This window comes from Mustelus asterias, chromosome 19 (assembly GCF_964213995.1).
Source record: "Mustelus asterias chromosome 19, sMusAst1.hap1.1, whole genome shotgun sequence".
NCBI lineage: Eukaryota > Metazoa > Chordata > Chondrichthyes > Carcharhiniformes > Triakidae > Mustelus > Mustelus asterias.
In genome coordinates this window covers 20,400,270-20,428,080 of record NC_135819.1, presented here as the reverse complement: position 1 = coordinate 20,428,080, position 27,811 = coordinate 20,400,270, and the positions used below count along the sequence as shown (strand labels likewise).

General features: G+C 46.5%; 1 protein-coding gene across 3 annotated transcripts in view; it reads left to right on the top strand.

Moving 5' to 3' along the window:
• Nucleotides 1-10,244, top strand: part of LOC144507810 (cAMP-dependent protein kinase catalytic subunit alpha-like) — a 175,419-nt gene extending 165,175 nt beyond the window's left edge. For all 3 annotated transcript variants that reach the window (XM_078235125.1, XM_078235126.1, XM_078235127.1), the window contains exons 7-10: nt 558-653; nt 3,139-3,261; nt 7,826-7,990; nt 9,774-10,244. In XM_078235125.1, the coding sequence (XP_078091251.1) occupies nt 558-653; nt 3,139-3,261; nt 7,826-7,990; nt 9,774-9,899 (510 nt within the window). In that variant the 3' untranslated portion in view covers nt 9,900-10,244. The remainder of the gene's footprint in view (nt 1-557; nt 654-3,138; nt 3,262-7,825; nt 7,991-9,773) is intronic.
• The last annotated feature ends 17,567 nt before the right edge of the window (nt 10,245-27,811 follow it).

Genomic DNA, 27,811 nt, shown 5'->3' with positions numbered 1-27,811 from the left:
CAGTTTCCCTCTCTCCTCGGATGCTGCCAGGGCTGCTGTGTTTTTCCAGCACTACTTGTGTTCTTATTTAAGACTCAAGAGGACCCATCCTATACAGACTGAATTTTAAAACAAGAATAAAATTTGGGGGCAGCACGGTAGCACAGTGGTTAGCATTGCTGCCTCACAGCGCCAGGAGCCCGAGTTCGATTCCCGGCTTGGGTCAACTGTCTGTGTGGAGTTTGCACGTTCTCCCCGTGTCTGCGTGGGTTTCCTCCGGGTGCTCCGGTTTCCTCCCACAGTCCGAAAGACATGCGGGTTAGGTGGATTGGGGATGCTAAATTGCCCCTTAATGTCAGGGGGATTAGCTGGGGTAAATTCATGGGGTTATGGGGATAGGGCCTGGGTGGGATTGTGGTCGGTGCAGACTTGATGGGCCGAATGGCCTCCTTCTGCATTGTAGGATTCTGTGATTCTATGAAAAATTAGATTGCGCTGGTCAAAGAAGGGGAGGAGCACATACAACTGCTCCAGAGCATTGCGCCCTGAGATTGATTCACAATCTGATTCATTTCTAGGTGACAGATTTTGGCTTTGCCAAGAGGGTAAAGGGTAGAACCTGGACACTGTGTGGGACTCCGGAATACCTGGCTCCTGAGATCATCCTCAGCAAGGTACAGTGCAGCCATCTTCTCTCTGCAAACCGCAGCAACTTCCAGCTCAACAGAAACCTTCCCCCGTGACATCCTGCCAACCCAGTCTCTCTCCGTTATCCTTGCTTCTTGGATATTCCGTGCTTTTAAGATGTCGCCAACATATATCACTGATAAATCCCCAAATTTTCCTTCAAAACCAATGCAGTCAATATTGTGTTGAAGTTAGCCATTTAGTAACCATGTCAGCAGGCACCCAATTAGGTTACCAAAAGAGAAAATGCTGGAAAATCTCAGCAGGTCTGGCAGCATCTGTAAGGAGACAAAGGGTCGTCTGGACTCGAAACGTCAGCTCTTTTCTCTCCTTACAGATGCTGCCAGACCTGCTGAGATTTTCCAGCATTTTCTCTTTTGGTTTCAGATTCCAGCATCTGCAGTTATTTGCTTTTGTTTTGTTTTTACCCAATCAGATTATCATTGCAATCTCATTGTTTGCTAATCTGGAGGTCCAATTGCTGCTTCGTTGTAGACCAAGATCATTTTAAAGTTTATTTATTAGCCACAGCTTACATTCACACTGCAATGAAGTTACTGTGAAAATCCCCTAGTCCTCACACTCCAGCGCCTGTTCAGGTACACTGAGGGAGAATTTAGCACGGCCAATGCACCTAACCAGCACATCCTTGGACTGCGGGAGGAAACCGGAGCACCTGGAGGAAACCCACGCAGACACGGGGGGAATGTGCAAACTCCACACAGACAGTGACCCAAGCCGGGAATCGAACCCGGGTCCCTGGCGCTGTGAGACAGCAGTGCTAACCACTGTGCCACCGTGCCGCCCCACAGATCTACACATATCTGCTACAGCAGTTCTACAGTCACCTACAGCGACTTTGTTTGATATATTGGGAGGAGTGAGGGGTAATTATAAAAGTTCTGTGGTGTATTGACCTTGCCGCTATTGTAAAGGAGTTGAACCTAATGGACAAATTCGGATGGAGGCACACGCCTCGGTGATCAGTAATGTCTGAAAATTCAAATTAGACACTTCAGCTTTAGTTCTGTTGCGATTGCTGACATAGCTAAACTGACTGGGAAAGGTTGGCATCGATTTCAAGGGATAAATAAATGTTGATGAAAAAGCACAATGACAATTCTGACCACCGGAACCGCATACCCTTTGCAGGAATTGTAGAATGCTTGCTGATTTTCCTCTGCATTTCACATGAGAGTCAATACCAAGGGTCATCTTCAGATGTCATGGGGTTAGAGGGCAGGAACCATAAGACCATAAGACATAGGTGCAGAATTAGGCCACTCGGCCCATCGAATCTGCTCCACCATTCAATCATGGCTGATATTTTTCTCATCCCCATTCTCCTGCCTTTTTCCCATAAGCCCTGATCCCCTTATTAATCAAGAACCTATCTATCTCTGTCTTAAAGACACTCAATGACCCGGTCCTCCACAGCCTTCTGCGGCAAAGAGTTCCACAGAATCACCACTCTCTGGCTGAAGAAATTCCTCCTCATCTCTGTTTTAAAGGATCGTCCCTTTAGCCTGAGGTTGGGCCCTCTGGTTCTAGTTTTTCTTACTAGTGGAAACATCCTCTCCACGTCCACTCTATCCAGGCCTCGCAGTATCCTGCAAGTTTCAATAAGATCCCCCCCTCATCCTTCTAAACTCCAACGAGTACAGACCCAGAGTCCTCAACCATTCCTCATACGACAAGCTCTTCATCCCAGGGAGTTATTATACAAAGCTGTGCAAAGATAATTTGTCTTTATTGAATACTTCCTTTATAAATTCTATTGTAAGTATTTATTTATGAATGAAGCTGTGTCGATGTGTCAGGCCATAATTACACAGCCAGTAACGATGCTGTAGTGCGTTCACTAAGTTGCCATTTTTCTTCACTGCCCATTGACTTGTTGCTTGGGAAATGTACAGACACTAACCTCCTTCCTAAGTTTAAGTTTTAAGTTCTTAAGTTTATTTTATTAGCATCACAAGTAGTCTTACATTAACACTGTAATGAAGTTACTGTGGAAATCCCCTAGTTGCCACACTCCGGCGCCTGTTCGGGGACACTGAGGGAGAATTTAGCACCGCCAATGCACCCTAACCAGCACGTCTTTCAGACTGCGGGAGGAAACCCACGCAGACACGGGGAGACTCCGCACAGACAGTGACCCAAGCCGGGAACCGAACCTGGGTTCCCCGGGTGCTGTGAGGCAGCAGAGCTAAACACCGCGTCACGTGTGTGAATGGGCAGCAGGGACATATCCTCAATGCCGGTCATCACGAGTCCAATCCTATACTCAGTTGATGTTCGAGCCTGCGCTTTTCCGACAGAGCTTGTTAGCCAGCAGCTATCTGAGCAACTGTGGCTGTTCTGCCCCAAACTAACCCATCAAAAGCCCTTACTGCTCTAGCTGAGAGCAGCTAACTCAGCAGAGGTGGGGGTTAAACCTGTTTTACTGATCCATGTCTCTTCTTCCTTCAGGGCTATAACAAAGCTGTGGATTGGTGGGCGTTAGGAGTCCTCATCTATGAAATGTCTGCTGGCTATCCTCCATTTTTTGCAGACCAGCCTATTCAGATTTATGAAAAGATTGTCTCTGGGAAGGTAAGCAGCGTTTGAAGAACTGTGGTTGTTCCGATCCTGTACAATGAAAACGAGGAGAGATTTGATATGATGCAGCACCTCATCACATCACATCACACAGAAACGTCTCAAAAATCAAAGGTTACTTTGAAAGATTAGTCACTGTTAATGTGGGCAAATGTAGCAACCACAGGATGTTACAATGAGTGGTAAGCTGATAAGGTCGTCTGTTTTAGTGGAGGAACGTTGGCCAGAACTCCCTGTGCTTTATTTGAGTAGTCTCTTGTGCTCCTTAACATCCACGTCAACCACTGGGACGTGAAGAGCAGTCTCGGAGGTACAGTGCTCAACTCATTCTGACACAATGGAGTGTCGGTGTGGATAACGTACTCGAGCACCGGAATAAAACTTCTGACTCGAAAATGCTACCATCTGAACCACATTGGCATTGTTTTTGATCAACTGGAGGCTTTGACTAATCAACAATTGCACCCTGATTATAGATGAAATGTTTAGTGTAGTTTATTTATTAGTCATAAGTAAGTCTTACATTAACACTGCAATGAAGTTACTGTGAAATTCCCCGAGTCGCCACAGTCCGGCGCCTGTTTGGGTCAATGCACTTTCACAGTAACTTCATTGCAGTGCTAACGTAAGCCTTACTTGTGACTAATAAATAAATGCAAGGAGAGAGGATAGTAATATTAGAATCTCGTGATAAGGGAAATTGTATCCATTACAATTGGAACAGAGGAAGTAGAGCAGGAGCAGGCTGTTCGGCCCATCGAGCCTGCTCCGCCATTCATAGAATCCCATTGAATCCCTTCAGTGTACAAGGAGACCATTCTGATTTGATTTATTATTGTCACATGTATTAGCATACAGTGAAAAGTATTGTTTCTTGCGCACTATACAGACAAAGCATACCGTTCATAGAGAAGGAAAGGAGAGAGTGCAGAATGTAGTGTTACAGTCATAGCTAGGGTGTAGCGAAAGATCAACTTGATGCAAGGTAGGTCCATTCAAAAGTTTGATGGCAGCAGGGAAGAAGTTGTTCTTGAGTCGGTTGTTAAGTGACACCGGACTTTTGTATCTTTTTCCCGATACGAAAGTCGGCCCATCGAGTCTGCACCAACAACAATCCCACCCAGGCCCTATCCCCATAACCCCAGTATTTACCCTGTTAATCCCCCTGACACCAAGGGGCAATTTCCCGCACATCTTCGGACTGTGGGTGGAAACCAGAGCACCCGGAGGAAACCCACGCAGAGACAGGGAGAACGTCACACAGAGAGTCAGTGAAAATCCCCTAGTCGCCACACTCCGGCGCCCGTCTGGGCCAGTGCATCTAACCAGCCCGTCTTTCGGACTGTGGGAGGAAACCGGAGCACCCGGAGGAAACCCACGCAGACACGGGGAGAACGTGCAAACTCCACACAGACAGTGACCCAAGCCGGGAATCGAACCCAGATCCCTGGCGCTGTGAGGCAACAGTGCTAACCACTGTGCTACCGTGCCACCCAGTCAAACAGATTAAGCCTGATCATCTGCCTCATTACCATCTTTCTCCCCGTATCCCTTCCTGTCAGTAGCATCCAGAAATCCATCAATCTGTCTTGAATAGCTCAGTGATTGAACCTCCAGAGCCCTCTGGTAGCGAATTCCAGAGAATCAACTCCCTCTGAGTGAAGAAATTCCTCCTCTTAGTTTTAAACGGCTTGTCCCTTTTTTCTGAGAAATTGTGACCACTATAATGAGGTGATTCATTGTGGGCACGCCACTTTATAGATGAGACATCAAACTAATGTCTGTACAAGTGGATGTAAAAGATTCCTTGATGTTATTTAAAGATCAGATCAGCTCCCGCGGCCAACCGCAAACTTTACTAAAAATGAAATAAAATCAATTTGACGGATTATTGCTGTTTGTGGGACCATGCTGTGTGTAAGGTGGTTGATGCATTTCTGGTTACCACACTTCAGAGCTCCATCATTGGTAATGAAGCATTTTGGGATATTTTAGAGAATGGTTAAATGCGAAAGGTGCTATATAAATGCAGGTTTAATCTTGATGCAACATTTTAGAAGAAATTGACTTTGAGGCAAAAATGTGCGGGTTAGGTTGATTGGCCATTGCTCCTTAGTGAGTGTTAGAGGGATGTCGGGGGATTAGTGGGATAGGACCTGGGTGGGATCATTGTCGGTGCAGGCTCGATGGGCTAAATGGCTGCCACGTCACTGTAGAGATTCTATGATTTAACTACAATTGGACATTTTAACCTACCTGTGATGTTTGCTCGGATTACTCAATGTTATCTACTAACCAACAGAAGCACTGCACAGTAATCTTTCACTTTTTTAAAATTTATTCATTCGTGGGACATGGGCGTCGCTGGCTGGGCCAGCATTTATTACCCATCTCTAGTTGCCCCAGGGCAGTTAACCACATTGCTGTGGCCCTAGACTCACATGTAGGCCAGACCGGGTAAGGATGGCAGATTTCCTTCCCTAAAGGGCATTAGTGAACCAGATGGGGTTCTTTCCGACAATGGTTTCATGGTCATCAGTAGATTCTGAATTCCAGATTTTTCTTTTGTTGAATTCAAATTCCACCATCTACCGCGGCAGGATTCAAACCCAGGCTCCCAGAATATTAGCTGAGTTTCTGGATTCATAGTCCAGCGATAATACCACGGGGCCATCGCCTCCCCATCTAAGAAGGAAAAAATAATTTAGATGGCCATGCTGAACTGACCCTAGTGTTAGGGGGATTAGCAGGGTAAATGAGGGTTGCAGGAATAGGGCCTGGATGGGATTGTGGTCGGTACAGACTTGATGGGCTGAATGGCTTTCTTCTGTACTGTAGGGATTTTATGGTTCTATCTCTGTATAAAAACTTGCCTCGTACATCTCCTTTAAACCTTGCCCTTCGCACCTTAAACCTATGCCCCCTGGTAATTGACTCTTCCACCCTGGGAAAAAGCTTCTGACTATCCACTCTGTCCATGCCTGTCATCATCTTGTAGACTTCTATCAGGACTCCCCTCACCCTCTGTCGTTCCAATGAGAACAAACCAAGTTTCTCCAACCTCTCCTCGTAGTTAATGCCCTCCATACCAGGCAACATCCTGGTAAATCTTTTCTGTACCCTCTCCAAAGCCTCCACATCCTTCTGGTAGTGTGGCGACCAGAATTGAACACTATATATAGCTGCTGAGAGATAAGAGACACTATGACATGTACGTTAAAACGTCATTAGAAAGGAGAATAGTGATTGGCGGATAGTTAGTGTTCCACTTCCCTTTTAAATATAGGAATAACAAATCCAGGGAATCATAGAATCCTTACAGTGTGGAAAGAGGCCATTTGGCCCATTGAGACTGCACCAACTCTCCAACAAAGCCCAGGCCATGGGACACTAAGGGGCAATTTAGCATGGCCAATCCACCTAACCTGCACATCTTTGGACACTAAGGGGCAATTTAGCATGGCCAATCCACCTAACCTGCACATCTTTGGACACTAAGGGGCAATTTAGCATGGCCAATCCACCTAACCTGCACATCTTTGGACACTAAGGGGCAATTTAGCATGGCCAATCCACCTAACCTGCACATCTTTGGACACTAAGGGGCAATTTAGCACGGCCAATCCACCTAACCTGCACATCTTTGGATACTAAGGGGCAATTTAGCATGGCCAATCCACCTAACCGGCACATCTTTGGACACTAAGGGGCAATTTAGCACGGCCAATCCACCTAACCTGCACATCTTTGGACACTAAGGGGCAATTTAGCATGGCCAATCCACCTAACCTACACATCTTTGGACACTAAGGGGCAATTTAGCACGGCCAATCCACCTAACCTACACATCTTTGGACACTAAGGGGCAATTTAGCATGGCCAATCCACCTAACCTACACATCTTTGGACACTAAGGGGCAACTTAGCACGGCCAATCCACCTAACCTACACATCTTTGAACACTAAGGGGCAATTTAGCATGGCCAATCCACCTAACCTACACATCTTTGGACACTAAGGGGCAATTTAGCATGGCCAATCCACCTAACCCACACATCTTTGGACACTAAGGGGCAATTTAGCATGGCCAATCCACCTAACCTACACATCTTTGAACACTAAGGGGCAATTTAGCATGGCCAATCCACCTAACCTACACATCTTTGGACACTAAGGGGCAATTTAGCATGGCCAATCCACCTAACCTACACATCTTTGGACACGAAGGGGCAATTTAGCATGGCCAATGCACCTAACCTACACATCTTTGAACACTAAGGGGCAATTTAGCACGGCCAATCCACCTAACCGGCACATCTTTGGACTGTGGGAGGAAACCCACGCAGACACGGGGAGAACGTGCAGACTCCACACAGACAGTGACCCAAGCCGGGAATCGAACCCGGGTTCCCGGCGCTGTGAGGCAGCAGTGCTAACCACTGTGTACTGAGTCAGAAAATCTCCCCTTAATATAATTCTCCCTTCCCTCTCTGCTCTTTGCTGACAACCTGGTGTTTAATACGTGCCCACGTTAACAGAGCAACATTTTGTTTTTCAGGTGCGGTTTCCGTCTCATTTCAGTTCAGACCTGAAAGACCTGCTCAGGAACCTGCTGCAGGTTGACCTGACCAAGCGGTTTGGGAACCTTAGAAACGGGGTCAACGACATCAAGAACCACAAGTGGTTTGCCAACACAGACTGGATCGCCATCTACAAAAGAAAGGTACGTGACCCTAACCCGAGTCGGAACCTGCTTCACAGGGAGTTGGGACACCTTGTCTACTCTGTGCCGCTGTTTACTACAGGCAGGGTAGTGTATCCCAGCAGAGATTCCAAACTGTGGGCGGGATTTTCCAGCCGCACTCATCCCAAAATGGGAAAATTCCCCCCCCTCCCCCCACCGATAATTTTTCTGTGTTGAGTTCAGTCACTGCAACACACTTACAAACATTGTCGCCATCTCTCCAACTCGTCAGCTGTTTATCCCTCTCTCTCTATACTGTTGGCTAAGCTGCTCTCTTTCCTCTGAATGCACACAAACATTCCGCTTCTGGATAGATCAGCAATCTAATGCACGTGGAAATCTACCCCCCCGTGTCGGGGGGCAGGGGTTTCTATTGACAGAATGTGCAGACACTCCGTTTGCCGAACTCAACCTGCACTGGGTGTTTGCTTCAGTGGAGTAAGTGCCAACGTAAAGTCCTTTATCAGCAATATGCAGGGCAGCATGGTTACCGCTGGAGATTCCCATTGACAATTAAGGGTTATGGGGAGCGGGCGGGTAAGTGGAACTAAACCACTATTAGATCAGCCATGATCTTATTGAATGGCGGGGCAGGCTCGAGGGGCTAGATGGCCTACTCCTGCTCCTATTTCTTATGTACTTATATACACTCTATGACTGAAGTTTTATTTGATCCAATACCGCACAAGCGAAGGAAGAGGGTGTTTTTGTATTGAAACAACAAGTAATGTCGGCATCCACCGCTGTAATGCTAGGGCTCTTATGGTGAAGAGTGTGTGGGTTTTGCGGGGGAGCATCTAGTGGCAAGTGGTGCACTGCAGTTGCTGCAACGAGTGCATAATATTAGAGCATGAGAACAACAGTCCATCACTCAAACCAACCTCCCATCCATTGACTCTGTCTACACTTCCCGCTGCCTCGGCAAAGCAGCTGGCATAATTAAGGACCCCACGCACCCCGGACATTCTCTCTTCCACCTTCTTCCGCCGGGAAAAAGATACAAAAGTCTGAGGTCACGTACCAACCGACTCAAGAATAGCTGCTTCCCTGCTGCTGTCAGACTTTTGAATGGACCTACCTTGCGTTAAGTTGATCTTTCTCTACACCCTAGCTATGACTGTAACACTACATTCTGCACCCTCTCCTTTCCTTCTCTATGAACGGCATGCTTTCTTTGTATAGCGCGCAAGAAACAACATTTTTCACTGTATGCCAATAATAAATGGAATCAAATCAAGAAACGGCCATACGGTATTTTAGCATTGTACCCACCGTGCTTTGTTTTGGTGGGGAGTAGGGCGGTGCTTAGTTCAGTGCAAATATTTGAGGGTCATTAGCTGTGGCACATCACTGTAATTGAAGCATGAAAGGGCGGCACAGTGGCACACTGGTGAGCACTGCTGCCTCACAGCGCCAGGGACCTGGGTTCGATTCCCCGCTTGGGTCACTATCTGTGTGGAGTCTGCACGTTCTCCCCGTGTCTGCGTGGGTTTCCTCCGGGTGCTCCAGTTTCCTCTCACAGTTTGAAAGACGTGCTGGTTAGGGTGCATTGGCCGTGCTAAGTTCTCCCTCAGTGTTACCCGAACAGGAACGTGGCGACGAGGGGATTTTCACAGTAACCTCACTGCAGCGTTAGTGTAAGCTTACGTGACACTAATAAATGAACTTTAGATGCCGGAGAGTCGTGGTGTCGGGATATGTGTGCCGTAATAACTCCTCGACTCTAAAAACAATCTAAATTAGCTTATGTTCCTTTCCTCAGGAGGAACCTCCTTTTAAACCCAAGATGAGAGGCCCCGGGGACACCAGCAACTTTGACGAGTATGATGAGGAGGCAATCCGTGTATCTCTCACAGAGAAATATTCGAAGGAATTTGCTGATTTCTAGAGAAACCAAGGAGACAAAGCTGTAAAAAGACTGGGAAACTTGATCCTCAGCCGGAGAGGAAAGGAGGCACTGTTTGGATGGGAGCCCAAACTGTTGTATTTACCGAAAACTTGTGTTAAGTCTGTGCGTTCCACCAGGTGGAGTCCTATCTTGCCGTGACTTAGAAGGGCCTGGCCCTCTTTTCCTTACACAGACTGCTCCTGCGAATCCTGGGGTTTTCCAGATAGTCACTACTCCCAATGACACACTAAACTTCTCTTTTTTGCCGCCTTCCAATAAGCGTTTATATCTCATTGTGTCTGAATGTTATATATGTTCTGTGTTTTAAAAGATATTTTACTTATACATTAAAGCCCTTTAGTTTTTCTTTTTTAAAATGTATTTCCGAGTGAAGGGACTGCTTTTCCGTGGCTGACCAGATTGCGGGGTCGCTAAATTGGGAGCCCGTGCCACTCGCAAACCGGTTTCGCTCATTTTGGCTACGTGAGAGCTGACTTGCACTGAAAAATATCGTTAGGTGTGCGCCATCTCTGGGGTCGATTCCTCCGCACGCTCACGTAGGTCTGGGAAACGATGAGTTTCTACACTTAAGGGTCTCACATTTAAGCAAAAGGTAAGGGTGGCACACAGTGGTTAGCACTGCTGCCTCACAGCACCAGGGACCCGGATTCAATTCCAGCCTCGGGTCACTGTCTGTGTGGAGTCTGCACGTTCTCCCCGTGTCTGCGTGGGTTTCCTCCGGGTGCTCTGGTTTCCTCCCACAATCCAAAGATGTGCAGGTTGGGTGGATTGGCCACGCTAGATTGCCCCTTAGTGTCAGGGGGATTAGCAGGGTAAATGTGTGGGATTATAGGGGTAGGGCCTGGGTGGGATTGGGGTCGGTGCAGACTCGATGGGCCAAAGGCTGTACTGTAGGGATTCTATTAGAAAATTGCATGGCTGAGGTAGTATTAGCCACAATGCATACCAGGCTAATAATGTGGCTTTTAACTTCCTGCAGTAATCTTGAGTGCTTGATTTACTATAGATTCTGTAAGTCCCCTGTTGGATACAAAAGATCCCACAAAACTATTTTAACACAGAGAAGGGGAGTGTTCCTCGGTGCCCTGGACAATGTTTATTCTTCAGCCGATATATTATAGAACCTTAGTTAGGCTGCACTTGAATATAGTGTTCAATTCTGGTCGCCACACTACCAGAAGGATGTGGAGGCTTTGGAGAGGGTACAGAAAAGACTTACCAGGATGTTGCCTGGTATGGAGGGCATTAGCTCCGAGGAGAGGTTGGAAAAACTTGGTTTGTTCTCACTGGAACGACGGAGGTTGAGGGGAGTCCTGATAGAAGTCTACAAGATTATGAGAGGCATGGACAGAGTGGATAGTCAGAAGCTTTTTCCCAGGGTGGAGGAGTCAATTACTAGGGGGCATAGGTTTAAGGTGCAAGGGGCAAGGTTTAAAGGAGATGTACGAGGCAAGTTTTTTACACAGAGTGGTGGGTGCCTGGAACTCGCTGCCGGGGGAGGTAGTGGAAGCAGATACGATAGTGACTCTTAAGGGGCATCTTGACAAATACATGAATAGGATGGGAATGGAGGGATATGGTGCCCGGAAGGGTAGGGGGTTTTAGTTCAGTTGGGCAGCATGGTCGGTGCAGGCTTGGAGGGCCGAAGGGCCTGTTCCTGTGCTGTAATTTTCTTTGTCGTTTGACATAATTGAATGGGTTGTCTGGTCATTAACGTATTGCTGTTTTGCGGGAGCTTGCTGTGGACAAATTGGCTGCTCTGCTTTCTACACTGCAACAGCTGACTGCCATTTTTTTAAAAGTACTGCGCTGGGCGCAAAGCACTTGCCGAGGTTGTGAAAGAAACGACAAGGAACGCACGCTCTTTCCTTAAAACAGGAGAGAATGAGCAAATATGCATCCAAGTACCAGACCCATTTAACATACAGACTTGAGTAACAAGAAGCCCAGTAGGCCTATCAAAGCCTTCTCCTTCCCTCTACCTCCTGGCTCAATGCCAAGACAGTGTTTCTGTCTGTTTTCAGATTTGTGGGGCAGGGAGGAATTTTCCTGTCCTGCACCGCCATGAGAATCAGAGGGGGAGGTGTGGGGGGCACCATGCAAAGGTCCACTGACCTCGGGTGGGATTTTCCGGTTTTGGGGTGAGCACGGCCGGAAAATCCCGCCCTAAATGTCTGAGCCTCTTTCGGAGAAGATTTGGCGATCTCATGGCAAGTCTCACCTTCAGTAGAAGAATGCAACAAAGGTGCAATTGAGAAAGGGGCAGCTATAAGAGCGCAATTATTCAGGAACAAAAGAGATCTCTGTTTGTGAAGCTCAGGACAGGAATTCCACATTTAAATTGGATGAGGGGGTGCTTGGCATTTCACAGGATGCTGATGGCCACTTCCATAATCCCTCATCCTGCTGTGTATTAATCAATGATTCAATGGGCAGCATGGTGGCACAGCAGTTAGCGCTGCTGCCCCACAGCGCCAGGGACCCAGGTTCAATTCTGGCCTTGGGTGACTGTGTGGAATTTACACGTTCTCCCCGTGTCTGCGTAGGTTTCCTCCAGGTGCTCCGATTTCCTCCCACAGTCCAAAGATGGACAAGTTAGGGGCATTAGCCATGCTAAATTGCCCCTTAGTGCCCAAGAAAGTGTAGGTAAAGTGGATTGGCCATGGTAAATTGCCCTTTAATGTCCAAAGATGTGCAGGTTAGGTAGATTGGCCATGCTAAATTGTCCCTTAGTGTCCAAAGATGTGCAGGTTAGGTGGATTGACCATGCTAAATTGCCCCTTAGTGTCCAAAGATGTGCAGGTTAAGTGGATTGGCCATGCTAAATTGCCCCTTAGTGTCCAAAGATGTGTAGGTTAAGTGGATTGGCCATGCTAAATTGCCCCTTAGTGTCCAAAGATGTGTAGGTTAGGTGGATTGGCCATGCTAAATTGCCCCTTAGTGTCCAAAGATGTGTAGGGTAAGTGGATTGGCCATGCTAAATTGCCCCTTAGTGTCCAAAGATGTGTAGGTTAGGTGGATTGGCCATGCTAAATTGCCCCTTAGTGTCCTAAGATGTGTAGGTTCCAGGGAGAACAACCCCAGTCTACCCAATCTCTCCTCATAGCTAAGACCCTCCATACCAGGCAACATCCTGGTAAACCTTCTCTGCACTCTCTCTAACGCCTCCACGTCCTTATGGTAGTGCGGCGACCAGAACTGGACGCAGTACTCCAAATGTGGCCTAACCAGCGTTCTATACAGCTGCATCATCAGACTCCAGCTTTTATACTCTATACCCCGTCCTATAAAGGCAAGCATACCATATGCCTTCTTCACCACCTTCTCCACCTGTGTTGCCACCTTCAAGGATTTGTGGACTTGCACACCTAGGTCCCTCTGTGTTTCTATACTCCTGATGACTCTGCCATTTATTGTATAACTCCTCCCTACATTGGAATCATTATGGGTAGAGATGAGGAATAGTAGAGGGAGAAAGACACTAGTAGGTGTGGTATATAGGCCCCCAAATAATAATGTTGAGGTAGGGAGGGCTATAAACAAGCAGATAAGGGATGCGTGTAAAAACGGAACGGCAATAATCATGGGGGACTTCAACATGCACATTGACTGGCAGACTCAAGTCGGTAAGGGTGGAATGGAGGAAGAGTTCTTAGAATGCTGTCGGGATAGTTTCCTTGAACAGCATGTTACGGAACCAACGAGGGAACGAGCTATTTTGGATCTGGTATTGTGTAACGAGGTAGGTAGAATTAAGGATCTTATTGTGAAGGACCCTCTTGGGTCTAGTGACCACAATATGGTCGAATTTCTGATTCAGATGGAAGAGGAGAAAGTTTGGTCTCAAACCAGTGTCCTCTGTTTGAACAGAGGGAAATATGATAGGATGAGGGATGAATTGGCTAAGGTAGACTGGGAGAGCAGGCTGGCAGGTAGGATAGCTGAGGAACAGTGGAGGATTTTTAAGGAGATCCTTTTCAGTTCTCAGCAAAAATATATTCCAGCAAAAAACAAGGATTGGAAGAAAAGGGAGAACCAGCCGTGGATAACGAAGGAAATAAAGGAGAGTATTAAAATAAAAACAGCTGCGTACAGAGTGGCCAAAAATAGTGGAGAAACAAGTGATTGGGAAAAATTTAAGAAACAACAAAGAGAGACTAAGAAAGCGATAAAGAAAGGAAGGATAGACTATGAAGCTAGGCTAGCAATTAATATAAAAAATGATAGTAAAAGTTTTTATAAATATATAAAAAGGAATAGAGTGGCTAGAGTGAATGTTGGACCCTTGGAGGACGAGAGGGGGGAGTTAATAGTGGGAAATGAGGATATGGCTGAGTCTTTAAATAAGTTTTTTGTGTCGGTCTTCACGGTGGAGGACACAAATAGTTTGCCAAATATTAACGATAGAGGGTTGGCAGCAGGAGAAATACTTAATACAATTAATGTGACCAGAGAGGCAGTGCTGGGTAGACTAATGGAACTGAAGGTGGACAAGTCCCCGGGTCCGGATGGAATGCATCCCAGGGTATTGAAAGAAATGTCAGAGGTAATAGTGGATGCGTTAGTGATTATTTATCAAAACTCGTTGCATTCTGGGGTAGTGCCGGTTGATTGGAAAACGGCTAATGTTACGCCGCTGTTTAAAAAAGGAAGGAGACAAAAGGCGGGTAACTATAGGCCGGTCAGCTTAACGTCTGTAGTAGGGAAAATGCTGGAATCCATTATTAAAGAGGAGATAGCAGGGCATCTGGATAGAAATGGTTCGATCAATCAGACGCAGCATGGATTCATGAGGGGAAAGTCGTGCTTGACGAACATGTTGGATTTTTATGAAGATGTGACGAGGGCGGTTGATGGAGGAGAACCGGTGGATGCGGTGTTTTTGGATTTCCAAAAGGCGTTTGATAAGGTGCCCCATAAAAGGCTGCTGAAGAAGATTAGGGCACACGGAGTTGGGGGTAGTGTGTTAAAGTGGATTGGGGACTGGCTATCCGACAGGAAGCAAAGAGTCGGAATAAATGGGTGTTTTTCCGGTTGGAGGAAGGTAACTAGTGGCGTGCCGCAGGGATCGGTACTCAGGCCGCAACTGTTTACCATTTATATAGATGATCTGGAGGAGGGGACGGAGTGTAGGGTAACGAAGTTTGCAGACGACACAAAGATAAGTGGAAAAGTGAATCGTGTGGAGGACGGAGAAGATCTGCAGAGAGATTTGGACAGGCTGAGTGAGTGGGCGAGGATATGGCAAATGGAGTATAACGTTGAGAAATGCGAGGTTATACACTTTGGAGGAAATAATAACAAATGGGATTACTATCTCAATGGAAACAAATTAAAACATGCTACCGTGCAAAGGGACCTGGGGGTCCTTGTGCATGAGACGCAAAAGCCCAGTCTGCAGGTACAACAGGTGATCAAGAAGGCAAATGGGATGTTGGCCTATATTGCGAGGGGGATAGAATATAAAAGCAGGGATGTCTTGATGCACCTGTACAGGGCATTGGTGAGGCCGCAGCTGGAATACTGTGTGCAGTATTGGTCCCCTTATATGAGGAAGGATATATTGGCATTGGAGGGAGTGCAGAGAAGGTTCACCAGGTTGATACCGGAGATGAGGGGTTTGGATTATGAGGAGAGGCTGAGGAGATTGGGTTTGTACTCGTTGGAGTTTAGAAGGATGAGGGGGGATCTTATGGAGACTTATAAGATAATGCGGGGGCTGGATAGGGTGGAGGCGGAGAGATTCTTTCCACTTAGTAAGGAAGTTAAAACTAGAGGACACAGCCTCAAAATAAAGGGGGGTCGGTTTAAGACAGAGTTGAGGAGGAACTTCTTCTCCCAGAGGGTGGTGAATCTCTGGAATTCTCTGTCCACTGAGGTGGTGGAGGCTACCTCGCTGAATATGTTTAAAGCGCGGATGGATGGATTCCTGATCGGTAAGGGAATTAAGGGTTATGGGGATCAGGCGGGTAAGTGGTACTGATCCACGTCAGATCAGCCATGACCTTATTGAATGGCGGGGCAGGCTCGAGGGGCTAGATGGCCTACTCCTGCTCCTATTTCTTATGTTCTTATGTTCTTATGTACATTATTTCTTCCAAAATGCATCACTTCGCATTTATCCGGATTAAACTCCATCTGCCACCTCTCCGCCCAATTTTCCAGCCTATCTATATCCTGCTGTATTGCCCGACAATGCTCTTCGCTATCCGCAAGTCCAGCCATCTTCGTGTCATCCGCAAACTTGCTGATTACACCAGTTACACCTTCTTCCAAATCATTTATATATATCACAAATAGCAGAGGCCCCAGTACAGAGCCCTGCGGAACACCACTGGTCACAGACCTCCAGCCGGAAAAAGACCCTTCGACCACTACCCTCTGTCTCCTATGGCCAAGCCAGTTCTCCTTGTATCCCATGAGCCTTAACCTTCTTAACCAACCTGCCATGTGGGACTTTGTCAAATGCCTTACTGAAATCCATATAGACGACATCCACGGCCCTTCCTTCATCAACCGTTTTTGTCACTTCCTCAAAAAACTCCACCAAATTTGTAAGGCACAACCTCCCTCTTACAAAACCATGCTGTCTGTCACTAATGAGATTGTTCCATTCTAAATGCACATACATCCTGTCTCTAAGAATCCTCTCCAACAACTTCCCTACCACGGACGTCAAGCTCACCGGCCTATAATTTCCTGTGTTATCCCTGCTACCCTTCTTAAACAACGGGACCACATTCGCTATCCTCCAATCCTCAGGGACAGTAGGCACAGTAAGAAGTCTCACAACACCAGGTTGAACACCAGTAAGAAGTCTCACAACACCAGGTTGAAGTCCAACAGGTTTATTTGGTATCATGAGCTTTCGGAGCGCCGCTCCTTCATCAGGTGAATTGCTGAGCAGAAAATGATAGCCAAGTTCCGCACACATGAGGATGGCCTCAACCGGGATCTTGGGTTTATGTCACACTATCTGTAACCCCCATGACTTGCCTGGGCTTGCAAAATCTCACTAACTGTCCCGGCTGGAGACAATACACATCTCTTTAACCTGTGCTTAACCCTCTCTCCACTCATATTGTCTGTACCTGTAAAGACTTGATTACCTGTAAAGACTCGCATTCCAACCATTATCTTGTAAATTGAGTTTGTGTCTATATATGCCCTGTTTGTGAACACAAGTCCTCACTCACCTGAAGAAGGAGCGACGCTCCGAAAGCTCGTGATACCAAATAAACCTGTTGGACTTTAACCTAGTGTTATGAAACTTCTTACTGTGCTTCTCTGAAGTCCCAGCTCTCTTACCCAACTTTGACAGCTAAAATATCTCAATCCATTGGCTTTCCTCAGAACCCTTTCCAAAGCCTCGGTATTCCTCACTGTGGAAGGAGACTAAAACTGGAAAATGTATTCTAACTGCGGCCAAAACAATGTACCATACAAGGATAAAATACTAAGCATTGTCATATAGTCAAGTTTCCTCAAAATACCCGTGTGTACCCTACTCACTTCAGCTATCATCTCATGGCATTGCTCATGTACCTTTTGAAATCAAGGTACTGATAGCTCAGACCTATCTCTCTCCATGGGATATGGCACTTTACCCTGAAGGTACGGTAGACTCTGATAACAATAGGCCCATTAGTTTGATGTTAATAATGAGACATCAGTTCAGTGTCTCTCAATGCATTAAACATAATCTGCCAGCCGTGAAGCAATTTCCCAGGGTCTCTAGACCTGCTTGTAGTACGTAGTCAAACATCCTCTACAGTGTTAACTCCTAGATTGGCCCTTATTTCGATGCTATTGGCCAGCATGGTGGCACAGTGGTTAGCACTGCTGCCTCACAGCGCCAGGGACCCGGGTTCAATTCCGGCCTCGGATCACCATCTGTGCAGAATCTGCACGTTCTCCCCGTGTCTGCGTGGGTTTCCTCTGGGTGCTCCGGTTTCCTCCCACAGTCTGAAAGACGTGCTGGTTAGATGCATTGGCCGTGCTAAATTCTCCCTCAGTGTACCCGAACAGGCGCCAGAGTGTGGCGACTAGGGGATTTTCACAGTAATGCGGGGAAGGCGATGGCCTAGTGCAGGGGTCTCCAAACTTTTCAGTACGAGGGCCACATCGTATATTTTACACATTTTCGGGGGCCAAAGGAAAAATAATTAGTTTTATAAATGAACTGGCGATGATTAAACCCGTGAGATCGAATGAAATTCACTGTTGAAACAACAGTTTTCAGAACACAAGACATATCCACATATTTTCCACACAATGCTTGTTGATGGATAATGCAATGCAGAAACATGGGCTTTGAGAATCCACCAACCTCACAAGCTTTTGTGATTTGTCCAACCAAACCTTTCTTCACCCCAGACATGTTCTTTCCTCCATCAATTGTCACGCATTGCAGTTTATTCCACTCCAGGTTACATTCTAACACAGTTTTTTGCAATTCTTTGAAGATGTCTTCTCCAGTTACTGTGCTGTGCATGCTATGCACTGATGCTAATTCTTGTGTCACGTTAAATTCACTGTCGACGCCACGGATGAATACTAGGAGTTGTGATGTGTCACACACATCAGTCGATTCATCAAGTGCGAGAGAATACAACCGAAAATTTCTTGCTTTGTCTGCAATTTGATGAAATATATTGCTTCCTATATCCTCAATTCTACGAGCAACAGTATTTGGCGCAAGACTGATGATTTTGAACAGATTTTCTTTTTCTGGGCCTAACTCTTCCACTGCTTCCATTATACACTCTTTGATTGGTGAGTTGGTGAATGGCTTTCCTCTTTTAGCCAGCACATAAGCTAGTTTGTAACTGGCCCTGGTTAAAGCTTCATTTTCAGTTATCTTCTGCGTAAAAAAAGCTTGTTGGGAAAGCAACCTGCGTTGCATTGATTCAAATTTTTCCCAACGCTGTGTTCCTGTGAATTGGGAATAACTTGGTTCATGTTTGGTCTCATAGTGCCGACGTACATTGTACCCCTTCAAAACTGCAACAGTTTCGTTGCATATGACACACAAGGCTTTATCACCTGCTTGTACAAAGAAGTACTTTACACCCCATTCTTCATTAAACAGGCGGCACTCACTGTCCACTTTTCTTTTTTCCTTCCATAACTGAATTGGTCTGAATTGCCGCCATCATTGTCATTGTTCTCGCTCATTTCAGACAGATGGAGTTTACGGATTGGATAAAGCAGCTGTCACTCAGTCAATGCAGAGCGGCAATTGGATAACAGATGTCTCAATTGCTGATTCGTTTAATGAACTGTCAGTCACAGGACGGCAACTCTGATTGGACAATAGGCCGGTAAAGAGGGCAGGGATTCCCATGGGTCCATCAGACACCGCGCGAAGCGGCAGCAAATGTCCGGCCTGTGGCTTCCGTCCCCACGTCCGGATCCTGAGTCAGCGGCGGGGTTCCGGACACGGGAGTGGTTTCGGCAGTGGGAATCCCATCCTGCCCCACTGGCTGCGGGCCAGATGTTGGCCCGCGGGCCGTAGTTTGGAGACCCCTGGCCTAGTGGTATTGTCACTAGACTCTGAATCCAGAAACTCAGCTAATGTTCTGGGGACCCGGGTTCAAATCCCGCCACAGCAGATGGTGGAATTTGAACTCAATAAAAAAAAATCTGGAATTAAGAATCTACTGATGACCCTGAAGCCATTGTCGATTGTCAGAAAAACCCATCTGGTTCACTAATGTTCTTTAGGGAAGGAAATCTGCCGTCCTTACCCGGTCTGGCCTACATGTGACTCCAGAGCCACAGCAATGTGGTTGACTCTCAACTGTCCTCAGGCAACTGGGGATGGGCAAAAAATGCTGTGAAGCCAGCGACACCCATGTCCCACAAATGAATTCTAAAAACTTCATTGCAGTGTTAATGTAAGCCTACTTATGATACTAATTTAAAAATGAACTAAACTTCACATTACGCAAAATAGCTTTGAGTAACGGCACTGTAGCACAGTGGTTGGCACTGCTGCTTCACAGCTCCAGGGTCCTGGGTTCGATTCCTGGCTTGGGTCACTGTCTGTGTGGAGTTTGCACATTCTCCTCGTGTCTGCGTGGGTTTCCTCCGGGTGCTCCGGTTTCCCCTCACAGTCCAAAGGTGTGTGGGTTAGGTTGATTGGCCATGCTAAAATTGCCCCTTAGTGTCCTGAGATGCGTAGGTTAGAGGGATTAGCAGGTAAATGTGTAGGGATATGGGGGTAGGGCCTGGGTGGGATTGTGGTCGGTGCAGACTCGATGGGCCAGCTGGCCTCTTTCTGCACTGTAGGGTTTCTATGAGCTTCTCCCATCACTTCCACGCCTGTCTCCAATCTTTTTTTTCATTGTCCTTTCAGCTGACCCAAGAGTACCTTAGTTTCCTTTAGGTTTTTTACTTGCATTTCCCTAGCAACCTTCACAAGGCTCAGAACGTTCCAAAGTTCTTCACAACCAGTGGCACAGTTTTGAAATGTGACTGCCATTGTAATGTAGGAGACATGGGAACCAATTTACGTGCAGCAAGCTCCCACAAGCAGCAATGAAATTATGGGCTCGGTAATGCCTTTTAAAAGTGTTGTTTCGTCCTTAAATCTGGCCCCTCCAACAATGCAGCACTCCCTCAGTACTGTTCTGAACTGCCAGCCTGGATGAAGTGCCCAAATCTTTGGACAACTTTCTAATTCAGAGATGAGAGTGCGATCACTGTGCCAATACCCAAGGATCTGTTGAATGCATCCTTCAGAGAGAGTGTAGACAAATTTCAGTTGTGTGATACGGGACATTTAGAAATTAATAAAGGCTATTTTACAGAAACGAGAGGATTAAGTATCTCCAACATTTACAGGCTCGAAGGAATTCAGTAAAGATTTCCGATGAGGAAACGTAAGATGCATTTGTAAGCGATTTTCATTCCTCAAAGGATACTGCAGCATCTGAATTGAGCAGATATTAGCCTGATAACCAAACGGAGTGGTAAGAAAACTAAGGGGGTTCTGCAGAACTTTGTAAGTTAATATCTAATAAGGACAAATATTACAGGGAGCAGCTAGCACATTTTGTTTTGGAATTTATCCAAGGGATGGATGTTCTTGTCTGGACTTTGATGCAAGTCACTTTACATCTTGTAAAAAGGAAGCGGACAGGAGCAGGTGATGTGGCATGTTCTGTCTGTGTCTTTGGAAGACTTGTATAATAAGCCACACTCCTTCCATTGGCCCTGCCAATTTTTCCCCTCAAGTAGTTATGTTATTCCTTTTTTGAATGTGACCCTTGACTCTGCTCCACTCACTATCTAGGGCGGCACAGTGGTTAGCATTGCTGCCTCACAGCGCCAGGGACCCGGGTTCGATTCCCGGCTTGGGTCACTGTCTGTGCGGAGTCTGCACATTCTCCCCGTGTCTGCGTGGGTTTCCTCTGGGTGCTCCGGTTTCCTCCCACAGTGCGAAAGACACGCTGGTTAGGTGCATTGGCCATGTTAAATCTTCCCTCAGTGTACCCGAACAGGCGCCGGAGTGTGGCCACTAGGGGATTTTCACAGTAGCTTCACTGCAGTGTTAATGTAAGTCTACTTGTAACACTAATAAATAAACTAAAGTTTAAACTCTCAGGCAGGTAGATTGAGAACTTAGACTGATGGTGTGACATTAGAAATGCAATGGCAGGATTTAAGAAAATACTTCCTAACTCTTGAGGAATATACATTCCATTGAGTAAAATCTCCATAGGCAAAATGATTGATCTGTGATGAGAGATTCAGAATAGTTTTAGAATAAAAGGCAAGGCTTAAAATGTAATATTGGACTTGACGTCTATGTACTCAGGTTCTAAAAGAGGTGTCTGTAGAAATGTTGCATGTACTGGCTCCTGATCATTCCCTAGATCAGTGGTTCCCAACTAGTGTGCTGCTTCCTGATTTCTGTTTTATTTTTAAGAAGCAGGGTGGCACAGTGGTCAGCACTGCTGCCTCACAGCGCCAGGGACCCGGGTTCGATTCCCGCCTTGGGTCACTGTCTGTGCAGAGTCTCTATATTCTCCCTGTGTCTGCCTGGGTTTCCTCCGCGTGCTCCAGTTTCCTTCCATAGTCCAAAGATACACAGGTTAGGTGCATTGGCCATGCTAAATTGCCCCTTAGTGTCCAAAGATGTGCAGGTTAGATGGATTGTCCATAGTAAATTACCCCTTATTGTCCAAAGATGTACAGGTTATGTGAATTGGCCATGCTAAATCTCCTTAGTGTCCAAAGATGTGCAGGTTAGGTGCATTGGCCATGCTAAATCTCCTTAGTGTCCAAAGATGTGCAGGTTAGGTGGATTGGCCATGCTAAATTGCCCCTTAGTGTCCAAAGATGTGCAGGTTAGGTGGATTGGCCATGCTAAATTGCCCCTTAGTGTCCAAAGATGTGCAGGTTAGGTGGATTAGTGGGGTAAATATGTGGGATTACAGGGTTCGGGCCTGCAGGATAGTTGGTGCAGACTCGATAGGCCGAATAGCCTCAGTCTACACTGTAAGGATTCTATGATCCCCTCCACCCCCCCGCCTCCCCCCAAGTTTGCCACGAAAAATATTCAAGATTCATGTCATTAAACTGAAACTAACATTCATCTCGAGCTCTGTGGTTGACATCTCCAGGATCAGGTGAATCTTGGGCGTCCCGGGCAAGCTCCGGCTGGGTAAGAGCCACACCTGCGTGGTTGAGATTTTTCACATTGGTCAGGCCCTTGCCCATTACTAACGAGTCTTGGAGCTGAAGTCAAAGGGCCCCAGGCACCCGCACTAAAAGCAAAAACACAAACAGGCCACAAATACCCAGGGAGAAGCCAAATAGAGGTGACAAAAAAAATGGCATCTGCTGTTCTGAAGATCATGATACTGAAACCATGGCAATAACTTGTAACCATACTTATCTTTAGCTCATGCTTAGATATGAGATTAGCGTTACGCTAAGACTTCAGTCCTTCAGTTCAGCTTTCTCCTTTCATTTTTAATTATGTTACTGATTTTTTTCTTATACTTTATACTTCATCAATATAAAAGCAAAAGACTGCAGATGCTGGGAATCTGACATAGGAAGAGAAAATGCTGGAAAAACTCAAATAATCAAGCAGCATCTTTGGAGAGAGACAGTCAACATGTTGATGACTTTCAAACTACTGAATCTTGTACGAACTGGATAAATTATTCCTGAGCTTTTTTATGGATATCAAGGTTCCCTTTATACAGTTTACATTTATATTGTATTAGAACAAAGAACAGTACAGCACAGGAACAGGCCCTTCGGCCCTCCAAGCCTGTGCCGATCATGATCCCTGCCTAAACTAAAACCGTACGTGCTTACGGAGTCCGTATCCTTCCATTCCCATCCTATTCATGTATTTGTCTAGTTGCCCCTTAAATGCCGCTATCGTACCTGCTCCCACCGCCTCCCCGGGCAGCGCGTTCCAGACACTCACCATCCTCTGTGTAAAAAACTTGCCTCACACATCTCCTCTAAACTTTTCCCCACGCATCTTAAACCTATGTCCCCGAGTACTTGTCTTTTCTACCCTAGGAAAGAGCATCTGACTATCCACTCTGTCCATGCCACTCAGAATCTTGTAAATCTCTATCAGGTCACCCCTCAACCTCCGTCATTCCAGTGAGAACAAACCGAGTTTATCCAACCTCTCCTCATAGCTAATACCCTCCAGACCAGGCAACACCCTGGTAAACCTCTTCTGTACCCTCTCCAAAGCATCCACATCTTTCTGGTAGTGTGGCGACCAGAATTGTGCACAATATTCCAAATGAGGCCTAACTAAGGTTCTGTACAGCTGCAGCACGACCTGCCAATTTTTATACTCAATGCCCAACTGATGAAGGCAAGCATGCCGTGTGCTTTCTTGACTACCTTATCCACCTGCATTGCCACTTTCAGTGATCGGTGGACATGTACACCCAGATCTCTCTGCCTGTCAACACTCCTAAGGGTTCTACCATTTACTGTATAATTCCTACATGCATTGGACCATCCAAAATGCATCATCTCACACTTGTCCAGATTAAACTCCATCTGCCACTTCTCTGCCCAAGTCTCCAGCTGGTCTATATCTCACTGTATCCTCTTCACTATACACCAAATTTTGTGTCATCTGCGAACTTACTAATCAGACCAGCTATATTTTCCTCCAAATCGTTTGTATAGACTGTGAACAACAAAGGTCCCAGAACTGATCTCTGTGGAACACCGCTAGTCACAGCCTTCCATTCAGAAACGCACCCCTCTACTGCTACCCTCTGTCTTCTATGGCCAAGCCAGTTCTGTATCCATCTTGCCAGCTCTCCTCTGATCCTGTGTGACTTCACCTTTCGTACCAGTCTACCATGAGGTACCTTGTCAAAGGCTTTACTGAAGTCCATGTATACAATATCTGGTCACTTTATTGTTTACATTTTTCCAAGTCAATGGCGCAGGTTTTGCGATCGCTGGAACTGAAGCTAACAGTGTGGAAATCAGCCTTTTGACATCCACACATGCACAGTCAGACATGAAAACCCGTGTTTCCCGATTCCAGAATTCCGTCTCTCTGACAGCGGAAAATTGCCCCAACGAAGGCTTTCGCCAGAAAGCAGTTCAGAGAAATTAGGAGGTGTGGCTCAAAATGTTCTTGTAGTGTGGAGGTACGCCACTGGGAATCAGTACCCCAGATTCTGTAATGGTCTTAGTGGATTCGAAGGTAGCAAATATAATGCCAAGGAGTGAGGGAGAGAGAAAAATGGGAGTGAAATGTGAGTTAGCCTGACAGCTGTTGGGAAAATGCTGGATTTGTTAAGGAATTATAGAAGCCCTACCTGGCTATCAGTCTCTGCTCAGAGGCATTCAGCCTCTGATCTTCGGGTAAGCGTTCTCCAAGGAGGCCTTCACGACACACGACAGCGCAGAGTCGCTGAGCAGAGACTGAGAGCCAGGTTCCGCACACATGAGGACGGCCTCAACCGGGATATTGGGTTCATGTCACACTATCTGTAACCCCCACAACTTGCCTGGATGTGCAAAATCTCACTAACTGTCCTGTCTGGCGACAATACACATCTCTTTAACCTGTGCTTAATGCTCCCTCCACTCACATTGCCTGTACCTTTAAGACTTGATTAGCCGTAAAGACTCACATTCCAATTATTATTCATGTAAATTGAGTTTGTGTCTTTGTGCCCTGTTTGTGATCAGAACTCCCACCCACCTGACGAAGGAACAGCCTGTTCCGAAAGCTAGTGGCTTTTGCGACCAAATAAACCTGTTAGACTTTAACCTGACTTCTTACTGGCGCTGTGAGGCAGCAGTGCTAACCACTGTGCCGTGAGACTTCTTACTGTGCTTACCCCAGTCCAACGCCGGCATCTCCACATCACCACTATTGTTAGGCAGCAGCGTCAACATGGTTTTATGAAAAGCAAACCTTGTTTAAAGATTTTTGAGGATGGAATTAACCCAGGAATATAAAGGGAAACAAGTGGCTGTAGTTGAAGAGGTGCCACACAAAAGCTTGTTACAAAAGATAAGGCCTCAGAGGGTCCAGAGTAAGATATTAATGCGGATAGAACATCTGTTAAAGGACAAAAAATAGCAAGAAAAATGGGTAATTTTCAGTTGGCTGGCGCTCAGTAGCCAATGACTCAAAGGTCAGTTTGGGGCCACAGCTAATTCCAATTTACATGAATGAATGAAATGAAGGGACTGAGTGTCATGATTCCACATATTCATTGGGGGAGGCGATGGCCCAGTGGTATTATCGCTGGACTATTAATCCAGAAATTCAGCTAATGTTCTGGGAACCCGGGTTCGAATCCCGCCACAGCAGATGGTGGAATTTGAATTCAATATTTAAAAAATCTGGAATTAAGAATCTACTGATGACCACGAAACCATTGTCGGAAAAACTCATCTGGTTCACTCATGCCCATTTAGGGAAGGAAATCTGCCGTCCTTACCCAGTCTGGCCTACATGTGACTCCAGAGCCACAGCAATGTGGTTGACTCTCAATTGCCCGCTGAACAAGGGCAACTAGGGATGGGCAATAAATGCTGGACAGCCAGCGACGCCCATGTCCCAGGAACAATTTTTTTTTAAAGTTCACTGATGTTCTAAAGCTGGATGAGAAAGTAAGGAGGACACAAAGGGCAGAATCCTCTGGCTGTTCACTCCAGTGGGGTTTTTTTGGTCCCGCTGCGGTGGAACGGAGATTTGCCTAGGCATCAAGTTCTTCGTCCTCATTTGCAGCAGCAGTGGGACATGAACGGCCGGTAAGATCGCCCCCAAAGTGTCAACTAAGAAATAGTTTAAATGAGAGGGGAAGAAAGTGGGCAGATGCAGTATGATTCGGGCTGATTTGGAGTTATGGAAACAATAGGAAAAAATAATATATGGTGAGAACGGTTACATTTTGATGTTCAGAGGGAATTGGTTATCTTTGAACTCAAAACAAGGTCAACAATTAAGAAGTCTTTACCACAAAGGTGTCACCAGAGTAAGGATGTCTTGCTGCAATTGTACAGGACTTGAGTGAGACCACAGTAGGAGCATAGTTTATGGTTTTGTTCTTTGTACGGAAAGAAGGATCTATTTGCCTAAACTGGGAGATTATTCAAGGTTTGCTAACTTGGTTTTTGGAATTGCGAATCCATACACATACAGATCATGTCCAAATGCAGCAAGATCTGGACAATATCCAGGCTTGAGCTGACAAGTGACAAGTAACATTCACAAGCATCAGGCAATGACCATCTCCAACAAGAGAGGATCTGACCATCACCCTGTGACTTTTCAATGGCATTACCATCGCTGAACCCCCACTATCAATTTCCTGGGAGTTACCATTGATGAGAAACTGAACTGGACTAGCCATATAAATACTGCGACTACAGTAGCAGGTCAGAGGTTGGGAATCCTGCAGCGAGTAACTCACCTCCTGACTCCAGAAGCCTGTCCACCATCTACATGGCACAAGTCAGTGTGACGGAATACTGTCCACCTTGCCTGGATGGGTGCAGCTCCAACATCACTCAAGAAGCTCAACACCATCCAGGACAAAGCCTCCCACAAGCATTCACTCCCTCCACTGAAGAGCAGTGACAGCCGTGGTACCATTTACAAGATGCACTGCAGGAACTCACCAAGGCTCCTTAGGTAGCACCTGCCAAATCCACGACCATTTCTATAGAATCCCTACAGTGCAGAAGGAGGCCATTCGGCCCATCAAGCCTGCACCGACAACAATTCCTCGGAGACCCTACCCCTATAACCCCACATTACCCTCCTAATCCACCTGACACTAAGGGGCAATTTAGCATAGCCAATCAACCTAACCCGCAAATCTTTGAACTGTGGGAGGAAACCGGAGCACCTGTAGGAAACCCACGCAGACACGGGGAGAATGTGCAAACTCCACACAGACAGTGACCCAAGGCCGGAATTGAACCCAGGTCCCGAGCACTGTGAGTGCTAACCACTGTGCCACCATGCGTACTGTCTAGAAGGACAAGAGCAAAATCTGGGAACAACACCACCACATGGAGGTTCCCGTCCAAGTCACTCACCATCCTGACTTGGGAATATATCACCGTTCCTTCACCGTCACTGGGTCAAAAGTCTGGAACTCACTCCCTAACAGCACTGTGGGTGTACCTACATCACATGGACTGCAGCGATGCAAGAAGGCGGCTCACCACTGCCTTCTCAAGGGCATCTAGGCATGGACAATAAATGCTGGCCAGCCAGCGACGCCCACATTCTGAAAATGAAGGAGGAGAAATGGAGTAGATTGGGTCTCTGCTTTAAGGAGTTGAGAAGAATGAGAGACAATCTGGTTGAAACATCACTGTATCGCCTGCCGCTAAACAGGAGCTCAGCTCCC